This window comes from Sarcophilus harrisii, chromosome 5 (assembly GCF_902635505.1).
Source record: "Sarcophilus harrisii chromosome 5, mSarHar1.11, whole genome shotgun sequence".
Lineage (NCBI taxonomy): Eukaryota > Metazoa > Chordata > Mammalia > Dasyuromorphia > Dasyuridae > Sarcophilus > Sarcophilus harrisii.
In genome coordinates, this window is record NC_045430.1 from 107,127,303 (window position 1) to 107,155,137 (window position 27,835).

The 27,835-nt window shown below is 46.2% G+C and overlaps 2 protein-coding genes across 11 annotated transcripts; one reads left to right on the forward strand and one right to left on the reverse strand.

Moving 5' to 3' along the window:
• Positions 1-360: 360 nt before the first annotated feature.
• On the forward strand, positions 361-15,917 carry IFFO1 (intermediate filament family orphan 1). 10 transcript variants are annotated; one of them, XM_023504534.2, is made up of 10 exons: positions 371-1,275; positions 6,616-6,676; positions 6,775-6,870; positions 7,150-7,290; positions 7,665-7,670; positions 8,257-8,438; positions 8,587-8,707; positions 8,992-9,087; positions 14,468-14,598; positions 15,565-15,917. In XM_023504534.2, exons 1-10 carry the CDS (start codon positions 437-439, stop codon positions 15,662-15,664), a joined length of 1,773 nt encoding a protein of 590 aa, XP_023360302.2. In that variant the 5' UTR covers positions 371-436; the 3' UTR covers positions 15,665-15,917. The 10 variants fall into 10 exon arrangements, 9 of the variants coding, with proteins under 9 accessions (XP_023360302.2, XP_023360306.2, XP_023360300.2 ...); XM_023504538.2 differs by having other exon boundaries at positions 8,281-8,438; XM_023504532.2 differs by having other exon boundaries at positions 372-1,275; positions 7,662-7,670.
• Positions 15,918-16,887: 970 nt separating this feature from the next.
• Positions 16,888-21,642, reverse strand: GAPDH (glyceraldehyde-3-phosphate dehydrogenase). Its single transcript, XM_031938284.1, has 11 exons — positions 21,546-21,642; positions 21,041-21,096; positions 18,846-18,945; positions 18,641-18,747; positions 18,466-18,556; positions 18,236-18,351; positions 18,040-18,121; positions 17,702-17,853; positions 17,521-17,599; positions 17,245-17,426; positions 16,888-17,151 (listed from the first exon to the last, which is right to left on the reverse strand). The coding sequence occupies exons 2-11, from the start codon at positions 21,061-21,063 to the stop codon at positions 17,082-17,084; spliced, it is 1,002 nt and encodes a 333-aa protein (XP_031794144.1). The 5' UTR covers positions 21,064-21,096; positions 21,546-21,642; the 3' UTR covers positions 16,888-17,081.
• Positions 21,643-27,835: the final 6,193 nt, after the last annotated feature.

Here is a 27,835-nt window from a genome sequence, read left to right on the forward strand (position 1 = left end):
GACGGGCCGGTGCCTGGGGGTTGTTTGGAACCTTCACTCCTTTGGTGGTCGGGGTTGGCTTATAAGGCCAGGCTCCCTTGGGGACTGGCCTCCGGCCCCGCTAAGGTACGCTCTAGTGGCCAGGGCCTAGGCTCTCTTAGGCTGCTTCCGAAAGCAGCGGTGCGGAGCTGCTGTGGTCGAACGCGGAGTAGCTAAGTTCCCCCTCTCCCTCCCCATGCCAGTCTACAAAGAAACGCCCACTCCTCACCATCCCCTGGAGTCGGGCTTTCCACCCTCCGTTGGCCGGCCGGGATGCTCGCTCGCGCCTCCCCTCGAGGCTTCCCATTGGCTCCGTCCGTGGTCCCGCCCGCGTCCTCTCTTCTCATAGGCTCCCCGTCCGGGCCGACTCCCCGCCCTGCGCCGCTCTCCATCTCGAGGCGGAGAAGCGGTTGCGGCCATGAACCCGTTATTCGGCCCCAATCTCTTCCTCCTGCAGCAGGAGCAGCAGGGCCTGGCCGGGCCGCTCGGGGGACCCCCGCTGGGAGGTGGCGACTACCTGGGCGGGGGCGGGGAGTTGCCTGCGGGTCCGGCGGCGGCGGCGGCGGCGGCGGCGGCGGCCCCCCCGGGCATCCCCCAGTGGGAGCCGCTCCCCCTGGCCGGCCCAGGGCCGGCGCCCTCGCCACCGCCCGCCGCCATGGCCCTCCGCAACGACTTGGGTTCCAACATCAATGTGCTGAAGACGCTCAACCTGCGGTTCCGCTGCTTCCTGGCCAAGGTGCACGAGCTGGAGCGGCGCAACCGGCTGCTGGAGAAGCAGCTGCAGCAGGCGCTGGAAGATGGGCAGCAGGGCCGGCGGGGCCCGGCGCTGCGCGACCAGGCCGTGCAAACGGGCTTCATCAGCCCCATCCGGCCCCCGGGGCTGCCCCTCGGGGCCTGGCCGGCCTCTCGCGGCCTCGGCTCCCCAGCGCGCTCGCCCGCCGGCCCGCTGGCGCCCCCCGCCTCGAGCTTGTCCTCGCCCGCCGGCGCGCTCGCCCCGGGGGCCGCCTCGCCTCACTCCGCGGTCCCGTCCACCCCCTACTCGTCGTCGGCCCGCTTCATGCCGGGCACCATCTGGTCCTTCTCGCACGCCCGCAGGCTCGGGCCGGGCCTGGAGCCCACCTTGGTGCAGGGCCCGGGCCTGTCGTGGGTGCACCCCGACGGCGTGGGCGTGCAGATCGACACCATCACCCCCGAGATCCGGGCCCTCTATAACGTGTTGGCCAAGGTGAAGCGGGAGCGAGACGAGTACAAGAGGAGGTGAGGCTGGGGAAGGGGAGCCCCGCCGTCAGATGGCTCCGCAGGGGGAGGGGCGTTCGGGCCGCAGGAGCTCAGGGAAAACTAGATGGCAGACTCTGGGGTGGGGGACCATCAGGGGAGATGCGCACCTGGGAGGCTGTGGAGAGAGACGTCCCCCTCCCTGCCTCCCTGCCTCCCTGCCGTAGTCCAGAAGGTTCTGCCACCAGCCTCAGTTTCAGGGAGGCTGCACAGGACAGAAAGCCGGGTAAAGAGGGAAGTTATGTATGAGAAGTCCGGTTTTAGCCTCGGGTCTTTACTTCCTCTCCCCTCGGTGTTGCAGCGTTTGGGAGAGGAGTCTGGCAAGTGTTTGTGCAGAGCTGTCTTTCCCCCTCACAAGTCACTGGTCCTAGGGCCCAGCCCCGACTATTCCCACAAGCAACTTGGGGACGAGTACTTCGTGCCCAGGGGACAAAAGTAAATGGCATGAGAGACCTGTCCTGCCTCGGAGACCACCCGTGTAATGGTTTGGGAAGGGGAGGGGAGAGGGGATGGATTGGGGGGAGCTTAAACCCCAAGTGGGGTCTGAGCATAGTACTGGGACACCTGCCCACCGGGGCCATGTGGTAGGTCTACAAGGCCAGAGAAACTTGGCAAGGATCAACCAAACGGGGTAAGTAATGGGTATTCCAGGGAGTGTTCTCTCCTGAAAGAAGAGGGCACCGGTCACTGTTACTGGCTTTGAGTGGAGAGACAAACAGGAGAGAGGAACAAGGAAGCTGGAGAAAGGGCCAAGTTAGAAGTTGGTAAGACTCCATGTGGACACACCCTGTGAGACAGAGAAGTGAGGTCAGGGATGGGAGTGTCATGAGAGGTTGTACAAGTTGGGAAGATGCCTCTGGAGCCCCATAGCCCAATTCTCTCAAAAGAACAAAACAAACTTTGCTGGGGCTCTAGGACCCCAGCAGAGGAGAAGGAAAATGTGCTTGGATGGATTCCTTAGAGCAATGTACACAAGTGATGATAGTTTCAGCATTATGTACCACTGGGAAGGAAAGAGATGTCTGCTGGGGAAAACTTTGTTATTTCCAATTTCCACAATGTTTTAATCTCTGATCCTCCCTCATAGGCAGATTTAGAACTGTCACTATGGTGGTAGTGGTGTTAACTTACCTCAAGGTTTACCATTTGCTCTATAAATTAGAGCATTTTTGTATGGCAGGGATCTGTGGTGATGATTGATGAAATGATAGGTATGGATATGGATGAACGTGTTCATGAATTTTGTTTTGGGATGTGTAAGATGTGAAAAGGAATTTTTTATTTGGCCTGAAAGGGATCAGCTTTTTCACTGAAACCTCTTCTGCCTCTCCCTGCCCCCTTAAAGATCTAGTTCTGACCTTCTGGCTTTCTGTAGAGGAGGCCAGTATACAGCAAAGCCTTTGTTGAATAAATATCCTTAAAGATTCAGCCACTTTGAGATCCTAGTAAAATAGTGTTTAAGACTAGTTTGTCTTTGTGTTTGTGGAGGTTCATATATTGCAGTAAGTTATAGAAAGGAGTTAGTTTTTGGATTGACCCATTCATAACCACAGGAGTAATTGGCGTTTTCTGGAAATTATGGATTTTTGTTGTGGTGGTACAATTTTAAAAAATTGTTTTATTTTTATATTTTTGTTCAAGAGTGGTTTTCCCCTAGTCCAGCTGTCTAAGGCAGCAAAGAGCTATTCTTAGGGGATAGCTTTGCTCATAACACTGCAGTATCCTGATGTGCCAAGGTCTTTGTAGCCAGCTTTGTTTAGTATTTGACGTACATTCTTTCGTCCTAAACCCTATGTCCTTTTTTTGTCCTCTTTATGTGAGCCCTTAGGATCGCTCTCATCCAGCCATTCATGCTCCAGTCTGGGGGACAGAGGATACATATATGTTGAATTGATAGTTGAGGCCCCTGAGTTCTATTTTCAGCTTTACACTTATGTGACCTGAGAAGGGGCTCTTCCTCTCTCTCTGAGTCTTAGTTTTTGTTTTTTGAGTGTGGGTTTTTTTTTTTTTTGTTTGTTTGTTTGTTTTGTTTTGTAGAATTGTAATATTATAAAATGAAGAAAATTATCCCTATTCTCTTTTCAGTCAGGGATCAGTAAAGCTCTCTCTTAACAAAGTTTTACATATATCTGTTTAGAAGGAAATAGTAACCAACCCCAGAACCTAGTTCTAAAGCTCTCCATGAGAATCCACATTGTAAATGAGATGAGGATGCAATGAAATTCTTTTGTAACCAGGATAGTACAGGCATTGAAATCTGCCTTTTGAGGAACAGCTGAATGAACTTCCTTTGCACAGAAAAGTCACTTAACCCCTTCTGAGTGTCATCTTCCTTATCTGTTAACAAGATAGCAATAATCTCAATAGTACCTACTTCATAGGATTATGAAGCACTTTGCAAACTTTAATTTACTCCACAAACGTGTTCTTCTATAAATATAAGCTGCTTTTTGGATTATTAGCCCCAGACATCTTCAAAAGATGCTTTTATGACCAATTGCTTAGAGGGGAGTAAAATCAGAAGGTAGCAGTAATAATAGCTTGCGATATGCTTGAAAGATATTCTCTCCTTAGCTCTGTGAACATGTTGCTATGATTATACCTATTTTACAGATAAAGGAGTAGGTGTATGTGGAGAAGAGAGGGAAAAAATTTGAAACGCAAGGTTTTGCAAGGGTGAATGTTGAAAATTATCCATGTATATGTTTTGAAAATAAAAATCTTTAATTAAAAAAAAAAAAGAAAGAAAGAAATAGAGGCCCAGAGACATTGGATGGATTGTCCAGTGTTAGAATTAATCAAAACTTTGCTCAGGGACTAATCTAATGCTCATTATGGTATGGTATTTCTCTAAAAGAGATTTGACATATTCTGTGTGGCTGCTGCAAAGCTAAAACCAATGGATAGAAATTAAAAGAACTTAAATGTAGGCACACATAAGGTAGAACTTATTAATAATGTGTTCCTTATTCCAGAAAGTGTTCATCTCCATCTGAATTGTTGTAGAGGGGCTTCCTGCAGGAGATGGAACCTTGGATTAAATGGTCAAAGCCTTTTCAGCCCCAAGAATCTGATTCTGCTTCAGTAACTCTGATCATGGGACACACCCTAAGTGTACCCACCTTAATGAATTCTTTAATATAGAAAATAGTGCTTAGTCAGACTTCTGGGTATTTATGCTCAGACTGCTTTGTCAATTTAAGTACTTCCTCTAATCCTGTAATTAAGATTCCTCCATTTAGTTTCTTCTTGAATTTGATAGGATTCATACCAAAACAGTGCTTTCTGTTTTTCCTTATGTACCTTGCTCAAAATCTACTGTTAATCTTTGCCTTCTCCCATTCCAAAGCAAATATACTTCTATCCCTGATAAAAGAAACTCAGCAATGGCACTTTACCAGCCATGACAAGACAAGTATCCTGAGTGGCGTAATATGTGGAACCTAGTTGAGCAAAAATTAGGAACATAGAAGGCACCTGGAGAGGAGTTGAAAAAGGAGGGGGTAGTGAGCTGGTGAAGCAGAAGTGATGACAGCAGGGCTGGCTGCTGGACTAGCTTGGGTGAGTGTGTTGGGGTGGCCATTGGGGGCAGTCAAGCTGAGGTAGAGAAGTTATTATTGGGAATACTGCAATGCAGATGGGGAATGAAGGATCCAGCAGAGTAAGGAGGGCATGGGCCACCTGAGGGAGGATAGTGAAGAGAAGAGGGACTGATTAAAATGAGAAAAGAGAAGAAATAGAGAGATTTGATTCTTGAGTTGCAGAATTTATTCTTATAATACGACATTCTTGCCTTGTCTCTTGTAACCACCAACTTAGAAGCCTGTCTTTATATCTTACTCTTTCTGTTTTGGGAGGGAGTCCTTTCCTTCAGAATGTACTTTGAATATAGATGGAGGGTAGGGAACTTGGATAAGGGATCATGTTTAGGAGAAATCTATCATCTCAGTCTAGATGGCTGTAATATTTGAGATAACTTAATGAAATCATACTTGAAGCAGTAACACCCATTCTGTGATATGGGTAATTCTCCAATAGTCAACAAGCATCTGTTAAGTGCTTACATATCATGTACTTCAGATATCTGAAAAACTTGCTTTACAAAATATGATTTACCCTGGCCATACAGCTAGAATAAGAGCAGCTTGAAGCCCATCTTGTTATGGGAAAGGCAATATGGGATGGTGGAAAGACTGAGGAACTTTGGAATCAGGACAACTGATTCACATTCCTCTCCCGACATCAGCTGTGTGATAATAGACAAGTTAGCCTCTCAGAGCTTCAGTTTTCTTATCTGTTAGAAAAGGATAATGATACTGGCAGTGCTTATTACTTCACTAGATTTGAAGAGGAGGATTAGATGAGATAATATATATAAAGTATTTTGCAAACCTACAGATGTTAGCTATCAGCCTCAAGCATCTCTAAAAAAAAAAATGCTCCTACTATTAGCCTTCTCTCTCGATCAGTAGCCTTCGCTCAAATGGCTGATTTCTGATTTTGATTTTTTTTCTTGGGAATGATAGATATGTTTTTATTTCCCTTTGGCCTATACTTAGCCTGGATGCCCCAAATTCCTTTTGTGCATTGCTCTAGAGCCAGCCCTGTTAACACCCCCTGGGGCTCATGAAAGGTAGATGAGGGTGGGAAGAACTGGAGCTTAGGGGTTTGACTTCGGAGCATCATCTGAATTTGCTGTTTACAAACTCTGTTGATGCGGTATGTGTCCTGCAGATGCTTTACAGGGTTAAATGGCCCCCCAGGAGGCAGGGGAGCAGGCTAGAGGAGCTCTGTTCTGGTGCAGGCAGGAGGCGGGAGCCCGGATCTGTGGAACTGAAGGTGGGAGCTTGGGCCGGGTGGACCTGGTGTCTGGTGTGGGCAGGAGGTGGGAGACAGGTCAGGAAGGCAGCTCCTTGGAGCTGGGGACGAGTAAGTAGCCTGGGGCTAGTGAACGGTAGGTGGCCAGAATGTGACAAGAAGGCAGTTGGTGAGTCTGTCAGTTGCCAGGAACTACTGGCGCATCCCACTAAGGGCCACACCCAGGCTGTGGCTGTGGCTGTTCAGCACAGCTGAGTTTGGGGCAGCATTAAGTACCTACTGTGTGCCCAGTCCTGAGAATAGGAGACAAAAATGACAGAGTTCCTTAGGAGGAGCTCAGGTCCAATTGGACATTCAGCCCCTGGCCCTTCTTCAGGGAGTCCGACCTTAGAAGCTTGTTGTTGGCTCCATTTGTTGGTTCGGATAGTACTGTCTGGGGAAGGGGAAAGAGGGGCATATTGGAAGCAGGAGGATTTTGTCCCAATGTCCTTTCCATTCTTTCAGGTGGGAAGAGGAATATACAGTTCGGGTCCAGCTGCAAGAGCGTGTGAATGAGCTTCAGGAGGTGAGGGTGCCTCTGGGTGCAGTGTCTGCCTCTGGCTGTGCTCCTCTTACCTTCCCTTGGCTGTGCCGCTAATGCCAGGGCATTTTTCCTGACCACAGGAAGCCCAAGAAGCTGATGCCTGCCAGGAAGAGCTCGCCATGAAGGTGGAGCAACTCAAAGCTGAGTTGGTGGTCTTCAAGGGACTCATGAGTAACGTAAGTACAGCTGCTGCAGCGTCCTGCCTGCTTGGGGAATGAGGCTTTTCCTTTATTATCGTTGCCTTCTTTTGTCCTCTTTATCCCACCCCTCGGTAAATATAATGTGGGAAGTTCTTAGCAAGGTCCTTTCACCCCCTTGTGTGTCCCGGCGTGGGTGACTTATCTGTTATAAAACAGAAGCTCCTTGCAGAGGGCCCTGCTTATCATGGCTGTCGTTTGTGCGTGTTGTCCTGAGGAGAAGGTGGCACTTCTTCCTCTGTTCTTTCTCTGGCATAGAACCTGACTGAACTGGACACCAAGATTCAGGAGAAAGCCATGAAAGTGGACATGGACATCTGCCGCCGAATAGACATTACTGCCAAACTCTGTGATGTGGCCCAGCAGCGCAACTGTGAGGACATGATCAAGATGTTCCAGGTAAGAGTCCCTGATTGTCCCTCTGGACTCCTTCAGGGACAAGGAGGCCCTGGGCCCCAGGCTTCTCCCAAGCTCCACGTCTCCCCCATGTCCTGAGTTGGTCAGAGGAGGGTTGGGACAGATGGAGACACTGTCGGCATTGCTAGCCTGGGGCTTAAGGCCCTTCCCTCTTGCCTGAGGGTCCCTAGTTAGGGAACCAGAGACATCAGGTAGTTCAAAATCTTGGGGGGTGGGGCAAGGAGCAACCTCTGAAAGGAGGTTTGTGAAGCTCACACTAACACCATCTCTCCCCTTCCCTCTCTCTCTCTTTACCCTCTGTCTGCTTCTCTTTTCTTTCCTTTCATATGCCTCCTTTCTTGCTTCCCCCACAGAAGAAGCTGGTTAGTTTTTATCTTCTGCAAGCTCATTAATGCTTCTACCCCTGTTTCTAAACTAGCCAGGAGGTTTGGCTATCAGTTTTGACCCACTTGGCTTTTCAATGCAATTTTTTTCTCTTTCTCTACTCCTTCTCCTCCCTTTCCCCTTGTCCCCTCTCCTTTACTTTCTCGTTTCTTTTCTTTATGTCTTTTTTTGTCCCTTCTCTCCCTGGTTCTGGATTTGGGTGTAATCAGAGGTCTCCTGTGTAGAAAATTCATTTTCATCATTGTAGTTATTAGTTCTGTCATTGTGTTCAGGATTTTTTTAAATCACTTTTTAGCTACTTCACATCTTTACATGGTCATAATCAACCCACATTCCTTGTCTCTCTTTTTCCTGCCTCTTCTTTCCCTGCCTTATCTTAATCCTCGATTCCATCCTTTCCTATGTATCTGTCTTTTTGTAACTTTCCATGTTTCTGTGCCTGTCTTTATAACTCTGTGTCTTTGTCTCTGCCCCAATCTTTCCTGCTGGTTTGTCTTTCCTTCCTCCCCCCATCCTTTCCTGCCCCTGCCCTTTCTCCTCACGCACCCGGCCTCGTCTCTGTAGTCTCTGCACTTGTCTCCCATTAAGGTCCCATCCATGGGGGGGCGGAAGCGGGATCGAAAACCTGTCATCGAGGAGGACACCTCCCTGTCTGAGAGTGATGGGCCCCACCAACCTGATGGGGAGGAGGATGAGAGCACAGCCCTCAGCATCAATGAGGAGATGCAGCGTATGCTCAACCAGCTGTGAGTCTCATAGGCCCCAGCCCTCAGCCACCCTCTGCAGCAAGGTCCCCACTCTTCCTGGAGAGGCTGGAGCTGCCCCAACAGTGTTCTCCTGGAAGAGCTCGCCCACCCATCTATCTTTACTGACACGCGGGTTCCCTGTCTCCAGGCGGGAGTATGACTTTGAGGATGACTGTGACAGCCTGACTTGGGAGGAGACAGAGGAGACGCTGCTACTCTGGGAGGATTTCTCAGGCTACGCCGCGGCAGCTGCAGAGGCCCAGGGAGAGGTAACAGCTCCTCTCAGCCGCAGCCCTCTGCCCCTTCCAGCCTCCCCCTGCCCCGCTGCCCTGCCCTTCCTTCTCTCCTCTGCTCATTCTCTCTGTCTTATGTGACATTCTTTTTGTACATACTTTATTTTCCCTTCTGCTGCTCTTTGTTCTTTCTGCTGGCTTTTTTTTAAAGCATGTTTTTCTTTTTCATCTTTGCCTTGTCCATCTTGGATGGTCACCTTCCCATTGGTCTCTCCCTCTCTGTTGCTGCTACTGCTCCTTTGCTTCCCTATGTTTCCCAGCAGCAGGAGGACAGTCTGGAGAAAGTGATTAAGGACACGGAATCTCTGTTCAAAACCCGGGAGAAGGAATACCAGGAGACCATCGACCAAATAGAGGTGAGGATGTGCCCCATGGATGGATGAGCTGAGAGACCCTCCTGGCCATTCTAAAGAGTTAAGTTACCTGAGAATTGTTAGTGGCCAGGTCCGGGTGTCATTCATCTCATCCCAGAGTGATGGTAACCTTCAGGGGTGTGGGTAATCCTTTCCCTCTTTAAGAGAAATATACCCTTATCATAACTTCCCATGGACTTGAAATTCATTATCTCTTTACCAGTCTTTCTGTGAGTTTCTTCTATGCACTTACCCAATGAATGAATTAAAAAAAAATTTTTATTAAGCATTTTCTCTGGGCCAAGGACTTTGCTGGACATACAAATAAAAAATAAAGACAGTCCCTGCCCAAGAGCTCTAATAGGAGAGATACATTTATACGGGAGTGATGATGAGAGGGTGATATTTTGGTGTGGTGGATGAGTAGAGCTGCCATAGGCAGTATATGCTCTTTTCAGGAGCAAGGACAGAATTGACTTAATTATGGGAAATTCCACAACTGGAAAAAGGCAAGTGGTGGAGGGGAAGCATACTAAAGCATGACTGGGACTCAGACTTAGAAGTATGGGCAACTGAGGCAAACACCAATCAAGGCTTTGGGGCCCCCAGGCAGGAGAAACATATAAGTTCGGTAGATATAAAGTCCAGGGAATGAGGTGAAGGTTGGCTGCATTCTTGTCCTATATGTAATGTGGTAGCTGTGAAAATATGGTTTCAGTGTTCAACTAGACTGTACTTAGACTGTTAGGCCTCTATTGGAAGCCATTCTAGTTTCATAGAATCTGCCAGAGTTTGTACTATGAGTGCTTTGATTGAGGGAGGAGATGTCTCTTGCAGTGTCATAAGAAATAACCTTATTCTTTCCAGTTATTCCCTTTCTTCCCAACTGTCTTATAGCACCACAATTCTGAGCTTGGTTCAGTGCCTTGGCTTCTTGTTCTGTGATGAGGATTGAGCCCCAAAAGGCTCCCTGGGCTATGCAGAGATGAAAATTGTTTTACCTGCTTCTTCATTTTAATACCTTAAGTGCCTTTGTAGGAATGGAGGCTCTTTCATCTCTTCCCAGAGCTTTGGGGAATCTGCTTGTAATAATTATGGAATCTGGGGTTCTCCTGTGCATAGGTCAGACCTATATGGGCTGTGACAATCCCAAGAATATAGGGAAGTGTTGGGAGAAGGGAGGTTGGACAAAATCCTTCCTCTGTTCCTCTAAGGTGGATAAAAGAAGGATGTGGCCGGTGCCCTACAATTCATATTTATTCCTACATTTTGGTAATAAAATCAAAAGGAGTATTCCTCTTCTCTTTTCACATAAATGCTTTTTTTTCTGCTGCAAAACTATAAGCTGTACCTCTAATAGAGACTTCTCTATAGAAGTTTGCTTTATCCATGTCCAAACAGTGACAATGGCTAGAATTCAGGAACTGTCTACATTTGCTCTTCTATATCTACTGAAATGTTTCTTGCTTCTCTACTTCTTGTCCTCCAATAGCTCTTTGGCCATCTTGGTTCAGGACAATGTCTAATCACGTGAAGACTCAGCTAATGTCAGGGCTTTGATTGCTTTGTAGTCCTAGATCAAGAGCTTTTTAAATTCCAAACTTTTCCTTCAGAAAGGAAGGAAATAAAAGGAAATCATAAATTCAGACACCACTTTCAAGTACTTCAAAATGAGCTGCCTCCTTTTTCTCTGGATGTTTTTTGAGAAGGCTGTCAATAAATAGCAATGGTGCGTGGATGAGGCCACAGGGATTGGGAGGAGATAGGAGGCTGTGGATAGGACCATGAGGCAGGAGGAGATAGGAAAGTGCATTGCAATTAGTTGAAGGGACTGAGTATATTTAGTTTAGTGAAGGGAAGACATTGGGGACATGACTGTAATCTTCAATATTTGGATCAGAAAGATTGGATATCCTATAGACATTAACCACCTGGCCACAATAAGATCTCATTCTCTCTTCCCATATATCTGCCTTTTTTCCTTCTTTTTTTTCTTTCTTTCTTTAAATAATAGTTTTTTATTTTCAAGATACATGCAAGATAGTTTTCAGCATTCACCCTTGCATAGTCTTGTGTTCCAAATTTTTCTCCCTCCTCTTTCTTCACCCCTTTCTTCCAAACAGCAAGTAATCCAATATATGTTAAACATGTGCAATTCTTCTGTACATATTTCCATATTTATCATGCTGTACGTAATGTATAAGAAAAAATCAGATCAAAAAGGGAAAAAAAAGACAAGAAAGAAAAAAAAGCAAACAACAAAAAAGTGAAAATACTCTGTTGTGATCCATATTCCATCCCTGCAGTCCTTTCTCTGGGTGCAGATGGCTCTGTCCATCACAAGTCTATTGGAATTGGCCTGAAACACCTCATTGTTGAAAAGAGCCACGTCCATCAGAGTTGATCATCACATAATCTTGTTGTTGCCATGTACAATGATCTCCCGCTTCTGCCCATTTCACTCAGCATCAGTTCATGATGTCTCTCCAGGCCTCTCTGAAATCCTCCTGCTGATTGTTTCTTATAGAACAATAATATTACCATAACATATTCACCCACTGGTGATATCTACTCAGTTTCCAGTTTTTTGCCATTACAAAAACATATTTGTATGTGTGGGTCCTTTTCCCTTTTTTGTGATTTCTTTGGAATACAGACCCAATAGCATACCTGCCTTTCTTAAGAATTTTTCTACTTCTGTATTCTGTATGCAGCAGTATTTTTTTTTTTTTTTTTTTTTGGTCATTTAGCTTAATAGCTTCGCTTTAATGCTCAACTTTTCTCCCTCTTGCCCATGTGTTTAGTCAGGTACTAAATCATGTATCTTGTACCAAGCAGTACCAAGCAATCTATCTTCCCAATGTTTCTTTCTCCTCATACAGGCAACACTGGGTTGTAGGCCATCATCCTTTCTAGCCTGGATTTGCAGGAGCCTTTTAATTGTTTTAATTGTTCCCTTGCTTCAAGTCTCTACCTTTTCTGAGTTGCCAAAGAGATGATGTGCTCACGTCACTCCTCTATTTCAACTCTAGCAGTTCCCTGCTATTTCTACATTAAAATGTAAACTCCTGTATTTGACATTTAAAGCTTCAACCTAACTTTCCAAACTATAATTCCAAACTATTTGATGCAGCCAAATCATGTCTTGCAGTTCCTTTCTTGAAGGTAAGGGTTGTTTCTATGTTTAACTTTGTGATCTCAGTATCACAAGTTCTTGTGTATAACAGTTCTTGGCCCATAGATGCTTAATAAAAGTTAAACTAAGTTTGAAAAGTTGTGATATGGAAGAATTAAATTTATTCTCCTTAGCCCCAAAGGTCAGAATTGGGAACTCTTGAGTGGCAAGGAGACAGTTGAGGTTAATTGTTAGGAAAAAACTGTAGCATGATGAGGGCTGGCCCAAAGCACAATCAGTTGCTTAGACTACTTATTGGAAAGTCTTCATGCAGAGATTGTGGGATTTATGGAAGACATTATTGAAAGCATCTTTGTTCAGGCAGGAGACCTCTTGAGTGCCTTCCAAATCTTAACATTCTATACTACAGAATGGTGAGGCAGTCTAAATACCAATCATCTTTCCCACTAATTTTTCACTCAAGACACTGTTTCACTTAATAAATGAGGAAGGGAATCTCAGAGATTAAGGTTAGTGGCTGAAGTTACTTCAGTCAATTATTTTTTTGGATTTTAGGATTTTGATTTGTTGGCAGATTCATCCTTTACCTTTTAGTAAAATGGAACTTCCTTAATGATGATCTTCTTTCATTTTTTTTGTCTTTGAGGTCTTAGCACAATGTCTTAAACATATTGGGTATGTAATAAATGCTCAACAATCAATTCCTATCACTATTTAAGAATATAGACATTCAGGAGAAAAAAATTTAATTCACCATTTATATTAAATGCCTTCTCTGTCATTCTGTGAAGGTACTGGAGAGAGGCAAAGTTTATTTTATTTTATTTTTTTAATAAAATATCTTAATTAAATTTTAATATCAATTTCAAGTAGACAAAAGAAATTTTAATAGTTGATTTTAAATACCAGTACAATACAACCCTGCTAAATTAATCAAGATATCAAACACTGTTATTTTAATATATAATAAAAAACAAAATTTTCTTGTTCCTAAACATTTATAATTTTATATTATTGGCATAGCCATCATAATTGGGCATGATTTGTACATATTAATTTTATATTTACATATTATAAACATAATCTCAATTCTCAAAAGTCTAAATAATTAATCCAGTACTGCATAATTATATTCAAAAATAACTTGAGGACAACTTCTGCATTGAAGTTTCTTATAAATAGTGAGAAAAATGTTTCTTTTAAAAATAGCATATGCAAACCATTCACTGAAGATAAATTAACATATTCTAAGACATGGCTTGCAATTTGCATTGTTAGAAGGAATTTTTGAATTGAAGATCTCAAAAATACATCTGAGTATTTGAATATTAACACTGTATTTGTCTAACATCATTGAGGAATGAAGTATTTCACTTAAATGAACTTTCCAGATTACATAAGCTTTCTCTTTGTCTCTCAGAATTAATGACTTTCTAAGGTGTTTTTTCTTCTGCCTGCTTTCTGGACCCTTTTTTTTCTCTGTCCAAGTTTTCTGTTTCCTTCATTCCCAGTTTGGACATGTGGAAACCAATCATGAATAATCTAACAGTTTGCCCCCGTTGTCAGCCCCCAATCCCTTCTACTCAGTCAAGAGAATTATATCCTGGCAGCTTTGCCCCCTTCTGCACTTTGGCCATAGTTCTTTGTTTCAGGCCTGGGAAGCAGTCCATTATCCCAGATCTGTCTTCCTAACTTTTCAACCCATCTCAAAAAGCTTTTCTTCTGGGAAAGCTAACCTCAGCGTGTGTATGTTTCAAAAGAGAGCAGCAGGAAGAATGTTCTTCCTAAGCCACACTGACGAGATTTCATCTCTCCATACCTTAAATCTTACAGATAATTTAGAGTCATCAATGTAGTTTTGTTTATACCTTTCAACCCAGTTAATTCTGCCCTCATTTTTCCTTCTTCCAACTACCTCCATCTCTCTTTTGACTCTCCTTACTATTACTTTGATAGAGCATAAGCCTACAGCAGATACTTAACATTTTTCCATAAGCCTAGGTTGCCATGAAAACCAAAGAAAAATAAAATAGTATCAACCTTTTTTAAGGCTCACTCTGATTTATTTAAATTTGTAAGTATATGGCTGCTTAATTCTTCCCATCCCCCACTACCAGCTGCCCCTGAAGGCCCATATTTGTCCATCCTGGCCCTTTCAAATATAAATTCCCTAAGTAGTAGGAACAGGTGCCACAATATCCCTTTGGCACGTAAAAATTGACTCTTGCTGCCCTCTTCCCTTTCCAGCTGGAACTGGCTACAGCCAAGAATGACATGAACAGACACTTGCATGAATACATGGAAATGTGCAGTATGAAGCGGGGTCTTGATGTGCAGATGGAAACCTGCCGCCGGCTCATCACCCAATCTGGAGATCGGTAAGGGTCCTTGGAGTACTCAGCCCTGCTTGCTTGGAGAACCTGGAGAAAGAACAGTCCCAAACAAGCCTAAAGGGTTGTGAATTTAGCCCAGTTGTTTTGTTTCTGTAGAGGTCTGCTGTTTAGTATAACAGACTCCACATGTCAGACTAGACAGTTGAATAAGATATATAGCAAATTGAACAGGGCTACTCTGGTCTCTCTTGTCCTATCTCTGGTCTAGGGCACTTGGGCTAACTTGCCAGATGTAGTTTTAAAGGTTGCAGAGGCTAGAAGTACAGGGAAGGTGAGGGTGGAGGTGGAGCCTCTTGCTGAGTCTTTATTCCTGGGTACATTTGTTGTGATTTTCTATGGAGTGGTTTTTATTGTTGTGCTTATTAGTTTATTAATCCCTTCAGTGTCACTGATTATGAGAATAAAGGTATATCTGTTTTGGGAGAGGAAAATGGGCTTGGGTGGTGGTGGTAAATTAACTCCCTAGCCCTTTTTTTTTTGGTATCCTAATTACTCCTGAACCAAAGTGATTTTGATGGAGAGAAAACAAGTTCTGGCTCTTATCTCTGTCTTATTGGCTGGGACCCTGAGAACAACCCAGTTAACCTATTTCTCAGTGTCTCGGGCAAATCTTTAAAAACAGATGCTGGTGGGTTCTGTCAATAAAAAGTTATTAAATAATAAAAAAATACTTTTATACTCAGAATGAAAAAAAAAAAAAACAGATGCTGGATCTGAGTAGATTTTGGGCATTTCCTTATATATAGTTCTCTAATCCAATGAAATCCTAGGGCTAAATGCTTACTATGCAGTGTCCCCTTCTCTTGCCCAGATGCTAATTTTGTGGAGAAACTAGGCTATTGTCTTTGGTGCTTCTCCCTAATAGAAAGGTAGAAGTAGGGGAAAGGGAAAGGGAGGCAGATCACTTCATGAACCTTTTCTTGTCCCAAAGTATTAACTGTTTTCTTTCAGAAAGTCTCCTGCTTTCTCTGCCGTCCAGCCTAGTGAACCACCACCGAGTGAGACGGATGACTCCGATCGTGATCTCTCATCTGATAGCTCCATGAGATAGGGGGTTTGCCTCTCCAAGGTCCTCCTTGACACCTCCCCCTACCAGAGAAATGACATGCACTGGAGATGGGGAAAAGCAGAAGTCACTTGTATCTTGGATTTGGGATATACAGGAGACAATTCCTTAGCCCTTCCTCCCGGGGGCTTGTACCATTGCACCAAATCGACCCAGTCCTAGGGTGCTGGGGAGCACTGCTCCCTTCCTTCTTCCTCATAGTCCCCCCCCCCCCCCCCCCCCCCCCCCCCCCCCCCCCCCCCCCCCCCCCCCCCCCCCCCCCCCCCCCCCCCCCGATTTCTGTGGTGGCTTCTGGTCTCGCATCAAACTCTCAACAGAGTGGGGCATTCTTGAATCTTCAGTAATAGATGCCCACGGCTGCCTCATATTGAGAAGTATTAAAACTTAAGCTAGTGTGGTTCCTCACGTCCTCCATCATGCTGTGAAACAGTGCTGCTGCTGACTGTTCTGGATCCCATACTGGTGCTAACTGGCCCATGTACTGGTATAAGCTGGACCAAGCCAGAAGTCTTCAGGGCCAGTGAAATACGCTTAGTATGGAGGAAAGCGGGGCTGGCAATGGTGCCGGCTCAGTTACTGACTGCAGTGTGGGTTTTTTTTCTCCCATAGACATATCATGTATTAAAAGGGCCTTGATATCCCAGCTTGGAGGATTGTTTCTTTGGGACCAGGGAGGGTTATGCCCACTTTGAGAACTCCCCAAACTTTGGCTAGTTTTCTCACTTTTGGAGGGGACTGAATGAATTCATTAGAGGTACCTAGCATTCCTCAATCTTTGATTCTGTAAATCAGTAAATCTGTAAAGGAAAATGTTGGAACGATTGAGCCATAGAATATTGATGCCATTTTTCTGCTCATTGGCCAGTTTCAATTGGTATAGTGGTAGTCTTCCCCAGATAGTCTCACTAAAGAAATTGGCCATCAGAAATACTATAGCCCCTGTGAAGTCTCTCCAGACCTGTCCTTGAATACCAGGTACACTATCATTCTTACTCATTTCTATCCCTATTCACAAATATTTTTACTTACTATAGTTAATGGAGTTTTAAGAGTCTAGAATCCTCTACATTCATTCTTGTGCTATTTTTGATCTCAGTATGAAAATATACTAGTTGCTATCCTTTATGCTAAAAACCCAATTGATGTATATTTAAGGAAAAGTTTATGTAGAAAGTAATTTTTTCCACAAAAGACAAAGTAGACAAACGCACTGAATACGGTGACTTTATTGATGGTACACAATATAGGACACTAAGTTCTCTCCCCTACTACAGGGGTAGCTTTGGGACAATGATGTGAATGGGACTCGAGAACCCCAATATAGGAACATACATTAGGGATGTGGGCTCCCCAGTGGTGGAATAACTTTTTGGCTGGGGATGAAGATCCATGGCTTCCCACTTTACTCCTTGGAGGCCATGTAGACCATGAGGTCCACTACACGGTTGCTGTAACCATACTCGTTGTCATACCTAGAAAGAGACACAAAGGAAAGGTGAGAATTTAAATAGCTTAGGAGGGCTATCACAGTGTCACACAAAATTCATCATCCCTGTGCTACATACCAAGAAATGAGCTTGACAAAATGGTCATTGAGGGCAATGCCAGCGCCAGCATCAAAGGTGGAAGAGTGGGTGTTGCTGTTGAAGTCACAGGATACAACCTGGTCCTCTGTGTAGCCCAAGATGCCCTTCATGGGTCCATCTGCTGCTTGCTTCACCACTTTCTTGATGTCATCATATTTGGCCTGGAAAAGAAAGAGCCGAAGGTATTCTAACTCCTGCTGTGAGGTCTGTTACACAGACAAGGACTCCCAATCCCTGCGGTCTAGGGCCACTTACGGGTTTCTCCAGGCGGCAGGTCAGATCCACAACAGACACGTTGGGAGTAGGAACGCGGAAAGCCATGCCTGTGAGTTTTCTGCAGAGAGGAGGGTATTGTGTGAAAAGGAAACCATCTCCTTGGTGGCTACCAACTCCCCCCAGGCCCTGTTCAGGGCAGAGAAAACAGTGATTCCCTTACCCGTTCAGCTCAGGTATGACCTTGCCTACGGCCTTAGCAGCACCGGTGGAAGCAGGGATGATGTTCTGGGCAGCACCACGCCCATCACGCCACAGCTTGCCAGAGGGGCCGTCGACTGTCTTCTGAGTAGCAGTGATGGCATGAACTGTGGTCTGCAGCAAGAGGGAAGGATCAGGCCAGGCCCAGAGTGGCCCAATGCCCTGGTCCATTACTACAACTGCTTCACTGCTAGAATCTTCAGGGTGAAATGCCCCTCCCTCCCCAAAACTAGCCATTTGGGGCCATCAGAACCCCATAGAGCTTATTCCAATTTTCACCCTCTGGGGTTGTGTCCATACCATGAGTCCTTCCACAATGCCAAAGTTGTCGTGAATGACCTTGGCCAAGGGAGCCAAGCAGTTGGTAGTGCAGGAGGCATTGCTGAGGAAAGAAAGTCAAGTCAGACAGAAACATCTTGCTTATTTATGTCCTTCCTCAAACTCCCTTCCCTGGACCCGGCCTAATTCAATTCTTGACTGTATCAGCCCCACTCACCTGACAATCTTAAGGGAATTGTCATATTTCTCATGGTTCACCCCCATCACAAACATCGGGGCATCAGCAGAAGGTGCAGAGATGATGACTCGCTTAGCTCCACCCTTCAAGTGAGCCTGAGGCAGGGGAAAAAAGGAAGTGAAGGAACCTGGCCCCACCCTTCCTGATGGCTGGCCAAGCTCCCCAAGGAAAGGCCTTCACCCCAAGAATGGAGCTGGCCTCCTACTCACCCCAGCCTTCTCCATGGTGGTAAACACACCAGTGGACTCAACCACGTATTCGGCTCCAGCATCTCCCCATTTAATGTTGGTGGGATCCCGCCTACCAGAGGGTAAAGAGGCGATGACTTCCTGTGCTCCTTGTGTCTCCCCAAACCCAGTGTCCCGCCCCGACCACCACACTCACTCCTGGAAGATGGTAATGGCCTTCCCATTGATCACCAGCTTTCCGTTCTCAGCCTTGACAGTGCCCTTGAACTTGCCATGGGTGGAATCATATTGAAACATATAAACCTAGAGAGGTGACAAAGGTGTGGAAAGAAGCCTTAGACACAGTGGAGACGGCTGCGTCCACCCCTTCCCTTGCTGCCCCCAGCCACCACGACATGTACCATGTAGTTGAGGTCAATGAAGGGGTCATTGATGGCCACAATTTCTACTGCGCCCGAGTTGAAGGCGGCACGGGTCACCAGGCGTCCGATACGGCCAAATCTGGCAGAGAAACGAGAAGCAGTGAGTGAAGAACTGGGGGGTGGAAGCTAAGAAAGGAAAGGTTCTATGCAAATCCATCCAGGAAAATGTTTTTTCTAATGGGCTATAATATAGCCAGCTTCAGAGCCAGGAAGATTTAGCTCAAATCCCATTGATATAAACTAGCTAGAAAGCTTGAGCAAGTCATAAATCTCTCAAGATATCAAGAAAAGTTCTTTCTTCATCTATTCTATTAATGGAATCAGATCCAGTTCCTATCTTTTATCCTACAGGATTCCTCAGTCTTTTTTAATAGGCCTGCAAACATACTTTAGACATTCCTGTCAAACAGGCTGGGCACAATTTAAAACCACAAGGTAAAGGTTTGTTCCTGTATTATATTGGGTATAAACCTGACCCCTTCCCCCATCCTTTGATAATCTAGGATCTTTTAATCTATCCTTGAGAGAAAAGTGCCACAGATGAGCAGTACATGTCACTTATTGCTCAGGCACTGTGAACATGGATACTTTCTCAGTATCTGCCAGGATCCAACTGCCAGCCAATTTCTTGGCTTCCAGCTCCCAGAGGTAGAGGACTTCAATGCCAGAGCTCAAAGTGCAAGATTAAAGGTCAACAATGACCAAAAAGGGTAAAGCTCCTCCTCTTTCTCTAAAAAAGCAATGACAATTTTTCAATATCTAAACTCTTAGCTTTTCTCACCCACCTGCCTAAATGCAGAACATTTTGCCACTTAAGATCATTGATTGGGGAGGTTCTTTCTTGCCCCAATACTAGAGATTTTAGTGTTGTATAAGTAAGAGAAAATAAAGCTAGGTTCCCTGACTACAGAAAGGTCAGGTAGTTATATTTAGCCTCTGGGTGGGGTAAGGGAGATCTGGTTTCTAGGAGCCAAAATGGAGAGGAGCAGGGTTCCTAGGAATCAGACAACCTAATCCTCAAGATGACCTTTGAGGCAAGATTGGCTCCGAGGATGGGGAAACCCAGTAGATATATACGTGGTAAGGAAAGAAAATGAGATGGACACGCTCCCATGTTAGGGTAGTTTTACAGTGGAAATTTTCATTTCTAGACATTCATGACTCAGCATTAGGCTAGAGCTACCACACCCACAAATCACTTTGGGAAGAAGGGGTTCCTCAGAAACCCCAAATCACATGGATATTAGCCAGAAGGGAGAGCAGGATTTTTGCGCATAAGGAACTAAGCTAAGGAACTAACTTTTTATAATTTAAATTTTTATTCAGGCTTAAATTGGACTCGATGATTCTATTATCTCAAGTCCCTTCCAGATCCGAAGTCCTATAATTTAAAGAACAGGATGGAGGGACTGGGAAGCCTGAGAAATAGGCAGGGTAGGGGAACAGGTAGCTAACGACACGGTCAGCGTCTGTAACAGACAAAAGGCGTCCTGGTGCCTCTCACCTGCCCTAGTTCCTAGCAGGAAGTAGTTCTCATCTTGAAATAAGCGGGTGAGTCAAGCAAAGGGAGGGCAAGAGATGGAGGATCCCTAACGGTTGCTCACTCATTTCCTTCCCTATTGCAACATGGCTGCCCGGCTGACCCATAAGAAAAAGCGCCCTCTCCCTGAAGGGAAGGGAAATAGTCCGGGGGAAAGAAAAGTGCTAATGAGGGGAGGGCAGGGGCCCTTCCCCCCCTTTCTCCCCCCCCTCCTCCCCTTCACGTGGCCCGGGAGGGCGGGAAAGGACAGAAGAGATCCAGGGGAGAGGAGCCTGGGGAGATTCCTGTACCCAGCAGCAACAGCTGGGACAGCTGCGTGGGGAAGGGGAGGGGGCGGGAGAGAAGATGGGGGGCGGTGTTGGCTCCGGGCAGAAGGCACCATCGGATTTAGGCAGAAACCCTCGCAGAGTTCTAGCCTGACCTTGGAGTCTCCTTGGAGGCTGCACCTGCCCCACCTTTCCCCCACGTCCCCGGGGTCTCAGAGCAGAGCTTACAAAGGTAAAATGCTCCTCGTTAAACTCCCCACAAGCAGTCCCGCGTTTAGGGCGAGGAGAGCTGCAGCGAGCCATCGGGGTTAAAGCGGCTTATTTGTTCCCTCCCTCCGCCCTCCGAAGCTCGCCTAGATCCCACTCACCCATTGACTCCGACCTTCACCATCTTGTTTCAGGGATGTTACCAAAGCAGCGGATCCTGGGGGCAGAAAATGCGGCTGAATCCAAAACCCATCTCCCGCCCTCTCCGAGCAGCCCCCCCACCCCGGCCCCCTCCTCCCCCTCCCCCCCTCTCCTAAGGCCGTCTCCGAGGGCGTGCGGGGGGTAGGATGCACCCGGAAACCGGGCAGCGGAGCAGCCCCTCCACCGCGGGGTGGCTCTTCCTCCTCCGCGAGGATTAGCCCCAGGGCCCCCCAGCCCCCATCCTCCCACGGGGATGCGCCCGCTCCCCATCCTCGCCCTCCGCAGCCTCACGTCCCCGTCCGTGTCTCATCTATCCCTCCCTCCCTCCATTCCCCCGCCGCAGACCGCCACCCCTACTTCCCAATATGCCTTAGTCTCCCCTCGCAGAGGGAAGGGGGCGAGGGCAGCCCCCCGCTCCCGCTGCGGCCCCCACCCCGCCGTCCTCGCTCCCTCCGGAGAACTTACCTGGCAGCGAGCTCGGGAGAGGAGCTGAGAGCGCAAAGGGAGGAGCGAGCCGGAATTTATAGGGCTCCCGGACCACAGCCCCGCCTCCTATACTGCGCAACCAGTCCCGGGCCTGAGAGCTGGAGCTACGTGCGGCCCTAAAACTCCGAGCAGCCGCGGAGGCGCAAAGTCCCCCCTCCCTCCCTCCCCTCCACCCCTCCCCTCCTTCCCCTTCCCCTCCTCCCCTCCTTCCCCTTCCCCTCCCCCTCCCTCCCCTCCCCCTTCTCCTCCCCTCCCCTCCCCTCCTCCCCTCCACCCCTCATCCCCTCCTCCCCCATCCCCGCCGGCCTGCTGGGCCCGCCAGGAGGGTGGGGCAGGGGCCCAGGCAGCTGCTGGAAAATGGGGGCGGGGAGTTGAAGTGAGCAGAATCCGTGAAAGGGATTGGAGTTAGGAGGGACCGGGCAGTGATTGCTGTGAGAGGATGGGGGGGCGGGGACTGTGGGATTCTGCACGTAGTTAAAAGCCTGCTTAGATGGACAAGGCTTGAATTTGAGTCCGTGCATCCCCGAACTGGGGCTTTGTTCCTGCATGTCCGAGGCCATAAATGGCGATGAAGGGTCCCCACGCGGCTCCGATTCCTGCCTCCCGAGCTTGGAGTTCTTTCCCTTCTCACGCCGGCCTTTTGCACGGCTCTAGTCCTAAAGCAGCACGTTCTTCCGTGCGAGGCCCGGCCTCGCTCACCCAGCCGCTACTGTTTTTCCCACCGAGGTTACCTTGTATCTGTTTTGTACATGCTGATACATGTGTACCTTGTCTTTTCATTTACAAAGTACGGTCTGTGAGCGCAGAGTCTCACTTTTTTTTCACTTCTTTTTACATTTTTTATCCCGTTGGGGTGATAGTAGTTACTTAATTAACATCTGGATTCAAATTCTGCCTCCTCAGGGGGTAAAATGTGTGCCCTCCCGTTGTGCCAAGGTTCCCTTTTAATGCCGTGACCCAGTTTCTCCGATTGTCCTATTTCCTTATTCTGCCTCAGGTTATAACCTTTCCTGCTTAATGTTTGAGATAAAGGTTTTATAAACACTCCTTAATATTTGACAGGATAAAGGTTTATCCATTTTAGATGTCATTAGAATATCTGTAACCTCCCTCCTTTAGGTTATCCCCACCTAGTACCTCCATTATGCCATTGTTTTGTTATTCTATAAAAAGCTTGCCGGCCCACTACTTGAGGCTAGAGATGATAGTCTCGTCTAGCCCAGGTTTCAACCTTGTATTTCTCTCCATTTCATAAACTATTAGATCTCTAATCTCTGTCTTGCTCAGTTTCTTCGGCATTACACTCCATAATTGGTGATTCCCATTAAGTTCTTCAGATTTTAATTTCCACATCTTAAATTCAAATCTGGCTTCAGGTACTTAGATACTAGCTGTGAGATCCTGGGCAAATCACTTAAATCACTCAATCAAATCCCAGTTTCTTCATCTTTAAAATGAGCAAGAAGAAAATGGCAAACGATTTCAGTATCTCTGCCAAGAAAACCTCAAATAGAGTCACTCAAAGAGTTGGTTGGACTGGACTGAAAAACAGCAAAAATGGGGTTAATCTTCGTTTCACTACCTGCCCCACTTTCTATGGTAACTTGGAGGGATTTTTAAAATTTTTAGGGGCAATTTAGGAAAGTTTCTTTTTAAATAATAGCTTTTTATTTTCAAAATAAAGATTTGAGCATTCACCCTTGCAAAACCTTGTGTTTCCAAGCTTTCCTTCTCTCCTACTCTTCCCTTGAAGTAATCCAGTGTAGGTTAAACTCGTGCAATTTTTCTAAACATCTAGGAAATAAAATGAGGAGCCAGAAAATTAAGGCTGCCCCTGATTAGATGAAATTAAGACATAGGAAAAGAGACTTGGAGAGCAAGGAGGAAGAGAAGGGAAAATTAGGGAAGCTTTCCACATGTGGGAAAAGGCATTGGATTTCGAATCAAGGACGTGGGTTCTGGTCTTTGCTGTTTTTTTATCCCTTGTGTGACCTTGGAAAGTGAGTCTTTTCATCTACAAAAGGATTTGTACTGAATGATCTTGAAGGTTTTTTTCCAGTTTTAAGACCTATAATCAGCATAAGAAGCAAGAGGTCCGTCTCACAGTGGGAATGTGGCTACACTAGGTGACTAAAGTCAGCTCTGTTGCCTTCCATGTCCACTTTCCATTTTCTTTTCTCCTTTTCTCCCTCTGCGTACCTACAAAGGCACTTCTCCTTCAGTCTTTACGGTAATGACGAAGGAACAGCTGAGAAAAAGGCAGGGGTGGGGCTCCCCAGCCCCCATTTCCCACTCTGCTCTGGCCATGGGGTAGCATCGGTATCACAAAGGCCTTCTACCTCGGGCTTCTTCCTGGGGACTAAAATGTGGGAAAAGAGGGAGGCTCCAGCTAGTTGAAGGCCACTCGGGTCTCCCTTCCCGAGCGAAGCAGCAGCCTGGAGGGAGACTACATAATTTCGACAGATTAAATCTAGCACAACCGTCATCGTCCCAATGGCTTTGTTACTTTGCTCCTGGGAGCCTGTGGCACTGTAGGGAGGCGGCGGAGGAGGAGGGGAACATTATCTCCCGCTCCCCTCCTCCCCCACTGCTCTGGAGTGGGAGCCTATCACCCTGGTTACAGCTAGGATGAGGAGGAAGGGCACAGGAAGGAGACTGAAGCTTTTGGGAGGTGCCCAGAACTGACTGAGAACACAGTGCCCCCTTTCATGATGGGATCAGGGTGTGAGGTCCTCCTGGGCTCGGGTTCCTTCTATCCTGGGATGTGGAGACTAGTTTAAGTCTGGAAGTCTCCTTGGTGTGGTGGTACCAGCTGTGGCCTGAGATTAGTTCTGAGTTAAAAGGAGGGTATCAGGTTTACAGAAAGTGGGTCCATTTCAGTAACTGCTTCAGGAAAGAAGGGATTGGTCCTTTTATTTATTTCTCTAGGTCCCAACTTCCCCTTCAAAAGAGGAGGGATTGCATCAAAATGGGGTGACTAGATGAGCCTCTATAAGCTCTGAATTAAGATTCTAATCACGAAGTCACCTTGGGAATGTGGCTAAGCGGGCTAGGAGAGTGGAATCCTCTTGTTGCACTGAAAAGATAAGAAACGGAGATCCAAGGACAGCAGGTTCATGGGTGGGGGGCATCTTGGGGGAATCTGCTGGCTCACGGTAATTTGAGCTCCGCCCCCAGCCCCTCTTGAAAAAGCCAGGGGCTAAATTTAGCAGAGTGATAACCTTTACTTTAAAGGTTAAGAAAGGGTGGTGGTGTTCCTCACTGATTCGCTGGTCGCCGGGTATGTCCTGTCCTTTTCCAGAGACTGCTCCCATCTTCAGTAACTCCTAAAGCCAGTTTGTATTCATGCTTGGCAATCGGTTCATGGATTTAATGAGGCATCAGACAGAGAGGGAAGGGGGTGGGTGGGGTGCCTCTGTGCACAGTGGAGACTGTTGCTTTTGCTCTTGTGGGAAAGTGGCAGAAACAAGCTTTGGGGAAGAGGAATACGTGAGCACAGTCATGCAACCATGCAGCATAAAATGCAGGCAAAAAAATAAAACCCGTCTTAGAGATGAGAACTTTCACCACTGTAGCCCTTCAAGGGCACAGGGCGACTTCTCTCTTCACAGATGGCAACCCTTAGGACCCTCTGCTTTAATGTCCCCCCTTAAATAACTGTTTTCAGTCCTTCACTCCTTTCTCCTCCCCCAATCAGAGAGGGTGGCCCAGAGCCAGGGGAGAACTATCTACTGTTGTCATTCAATGAATGTCTGTCCCATGTCTCTCAGCAGCTTATATTATAGATTGGCATAGAGAGAACAAGCCTGGTAGAGGCAAGTGACCTTCTCCCTCTTTTTTTGGGTGCTTCCTTATCATCTTCAGACACACCTGTCCTTTAAAACGTTAATCTTTTAAAAACTGTCATTAGAAAGTACTCATCCTTGCCTCAAGCTATCAATCCTCATCTTTCCTTTCCCAGCCCAAATCCTAGATAATATCTTTACCCATTGTTTTTTTCTCACTCTTTAGCTCCCCACATCAAATGGCCAAATCTCATTTATTCACCTTATCTGTTCCACTGTTGACTTTCTTGTGACTATACAATTTTCTGCTTCTCAAAACTATTCTCCTGGTTCTTCAGTTGTCCTCTGAACTCTCCCTTCTCAGCCTCTGCAGCTGTTTTGTCATCCATCATGTTTAACGCACATCCTCAAGGCTTGGTTTGGGCCCTCTTTTTCTTTTTTCCACACATTTTTCATGACATCATCAGCTCCCATGGCGTTCGTTAATCAATAATACCTTTATGCTAATGACTTAGACCTTCATATCCAATTCTGCTCATTCCCAGACTTTAGTCCACAATACCGATTTCCAACGTCCATCAGACGTTCTGTCCCATTTGTCCATCAGGACATTTTCAAACTGATTGTCCCATAGACACCTCAAATTCAACATATCTGAAGCAAGAGCGTTTTCTTTTCAAACCTACCTAAACCTTCCAAACTTCCTTTTGCCTAGTCTTCCGGGTTTGTAGCCTCATTGTTACTCTCAAATCTCCCCCGTCCACCTCCTTCTCTTTAGTCAAATAGCCACTGTCACAGTTCAGGCCCTCATCATCTACTATTTATTTCTAGGACTTTTGCAGCAGCCTCTTAATTGGTATTCCTGCCTCAAGTCCCTCATTACCTAGATCCATTGTGCACACTGCTGCCAATGTGATTTTCCTGAAGTTGTAGAACCATGTTCTTCTCTACTCTATAAATACCAGAATTTCCTTGGCTTAACTTTTAAGGCCCCCACCTATCTTTCTAGACTCACCATATATTACTCTCCTCTTTCCCATTCTACAATTTAGCCAAGCTGACCTCTCTGCTCCTTCCATAAGATGCTTTCTTTCTGGAATGTATTTCCTCTTATCTCTGCCTCAAGAATTCTGCTTTTCCATTAAGATGAAATTTATGCAGTACATACAACACTGGGCCACCTAAGTTCAAATTCAATCTTAGAAATTTTTACTACCTCTGCGACCATGGGCAAGCATTTAACCTGTTTGCCTGAATTTCCTCATCCGTAAAATAAGCTAGAGAAGGAAATGGCAAACCACTTTAGTATCTTTGCCAAGAAAACCCCCAAAGGGTCAGACACAACTGTATAACAAAAGCTTATGCAATTTCCTTCTACAGGAAGCCTCTTCTTAGTCTCAAATAAATGTATCCTCCCACCCTACCTTACATGTATTCTGTATAGACTTAAACATGTACATCTTAAATAGGTGCATATTCTCTCCCCCAAAGGAAGATGGGCTCCTGGAGTAAGATTGATCCACTTTGGACTTTGTGCTCTGCAAGGTGCTTGATAATAATATGGACAATTAATGTTTATTGACTGAGGCTATAGGTAGTAGTTGACATGCAAATGGCAGGAAATGTAGCTCTAGGGTCAATCTGGTAGCCCAAAGGTCATGAATCATGCATTCAAGGAGCTCAAACCCTTTGAAAGCAGAAGAATCCCCAATATAGTCAGATGTTTTGACCTTTCTACAATTGATACAGGTTGGCTCAGGGTCCCTAAACAGAGCAAAGAAATAGGGAGAGTATTGCCATTGCATTCCTGTTGGAATCCTAGTGTCAACTTGACTTGAAACAAGGTGAAAACTCAAGGGAATGTCAGAATCCTGGTGTTAACTCAATAGAATTGATACAGTGCTTATTGGTTCACACTGAATCCTTACAAGGTGATAAGTTGCTAATACTGATGGAAACAATGCTTGTGTTCATACCTTTAGAGAGCTCATAAGTATCTAAGTACTCAATGGAGTTCACACGTTTGGGAGAGTTCAGGGTTTAGAAAGAAACACCTAATTCACACCTCCCTTAGGGCCAGAGAGCACTCTGGGAGATAACCCAGAATCCCTCTCCCTCCAGAAGGCGGAGTTAACCTTTGGGAGATCACATATATACAGGGAGCTCTTGGAGCTTGGGAGTTTCTGGAGAGTTTTCCTGAGTTACTTGGGAGCTTTCCCAGGAGTCGGAGAGGAGCACTCTGCAAGAAAGCCTACAAAACCTATCTTTGAGGCAAGAGAGATTCATCGTATCTTCTACCTTGGTTCTGGCTGGAGCCAGAAGGACAAATCTTTGGATTTGGAGGCTCTTAGAACCAAGTGAAGAGCTAGGCCTCTGAGCTAACCAGGCTATATTGAAGGACACAATAAAAGATCTGAACTTTTATCATCTGGCTGTGTTTTGGAAAAAGAACACCACAAATTCCGGTAGGTGAGGGCACACTCT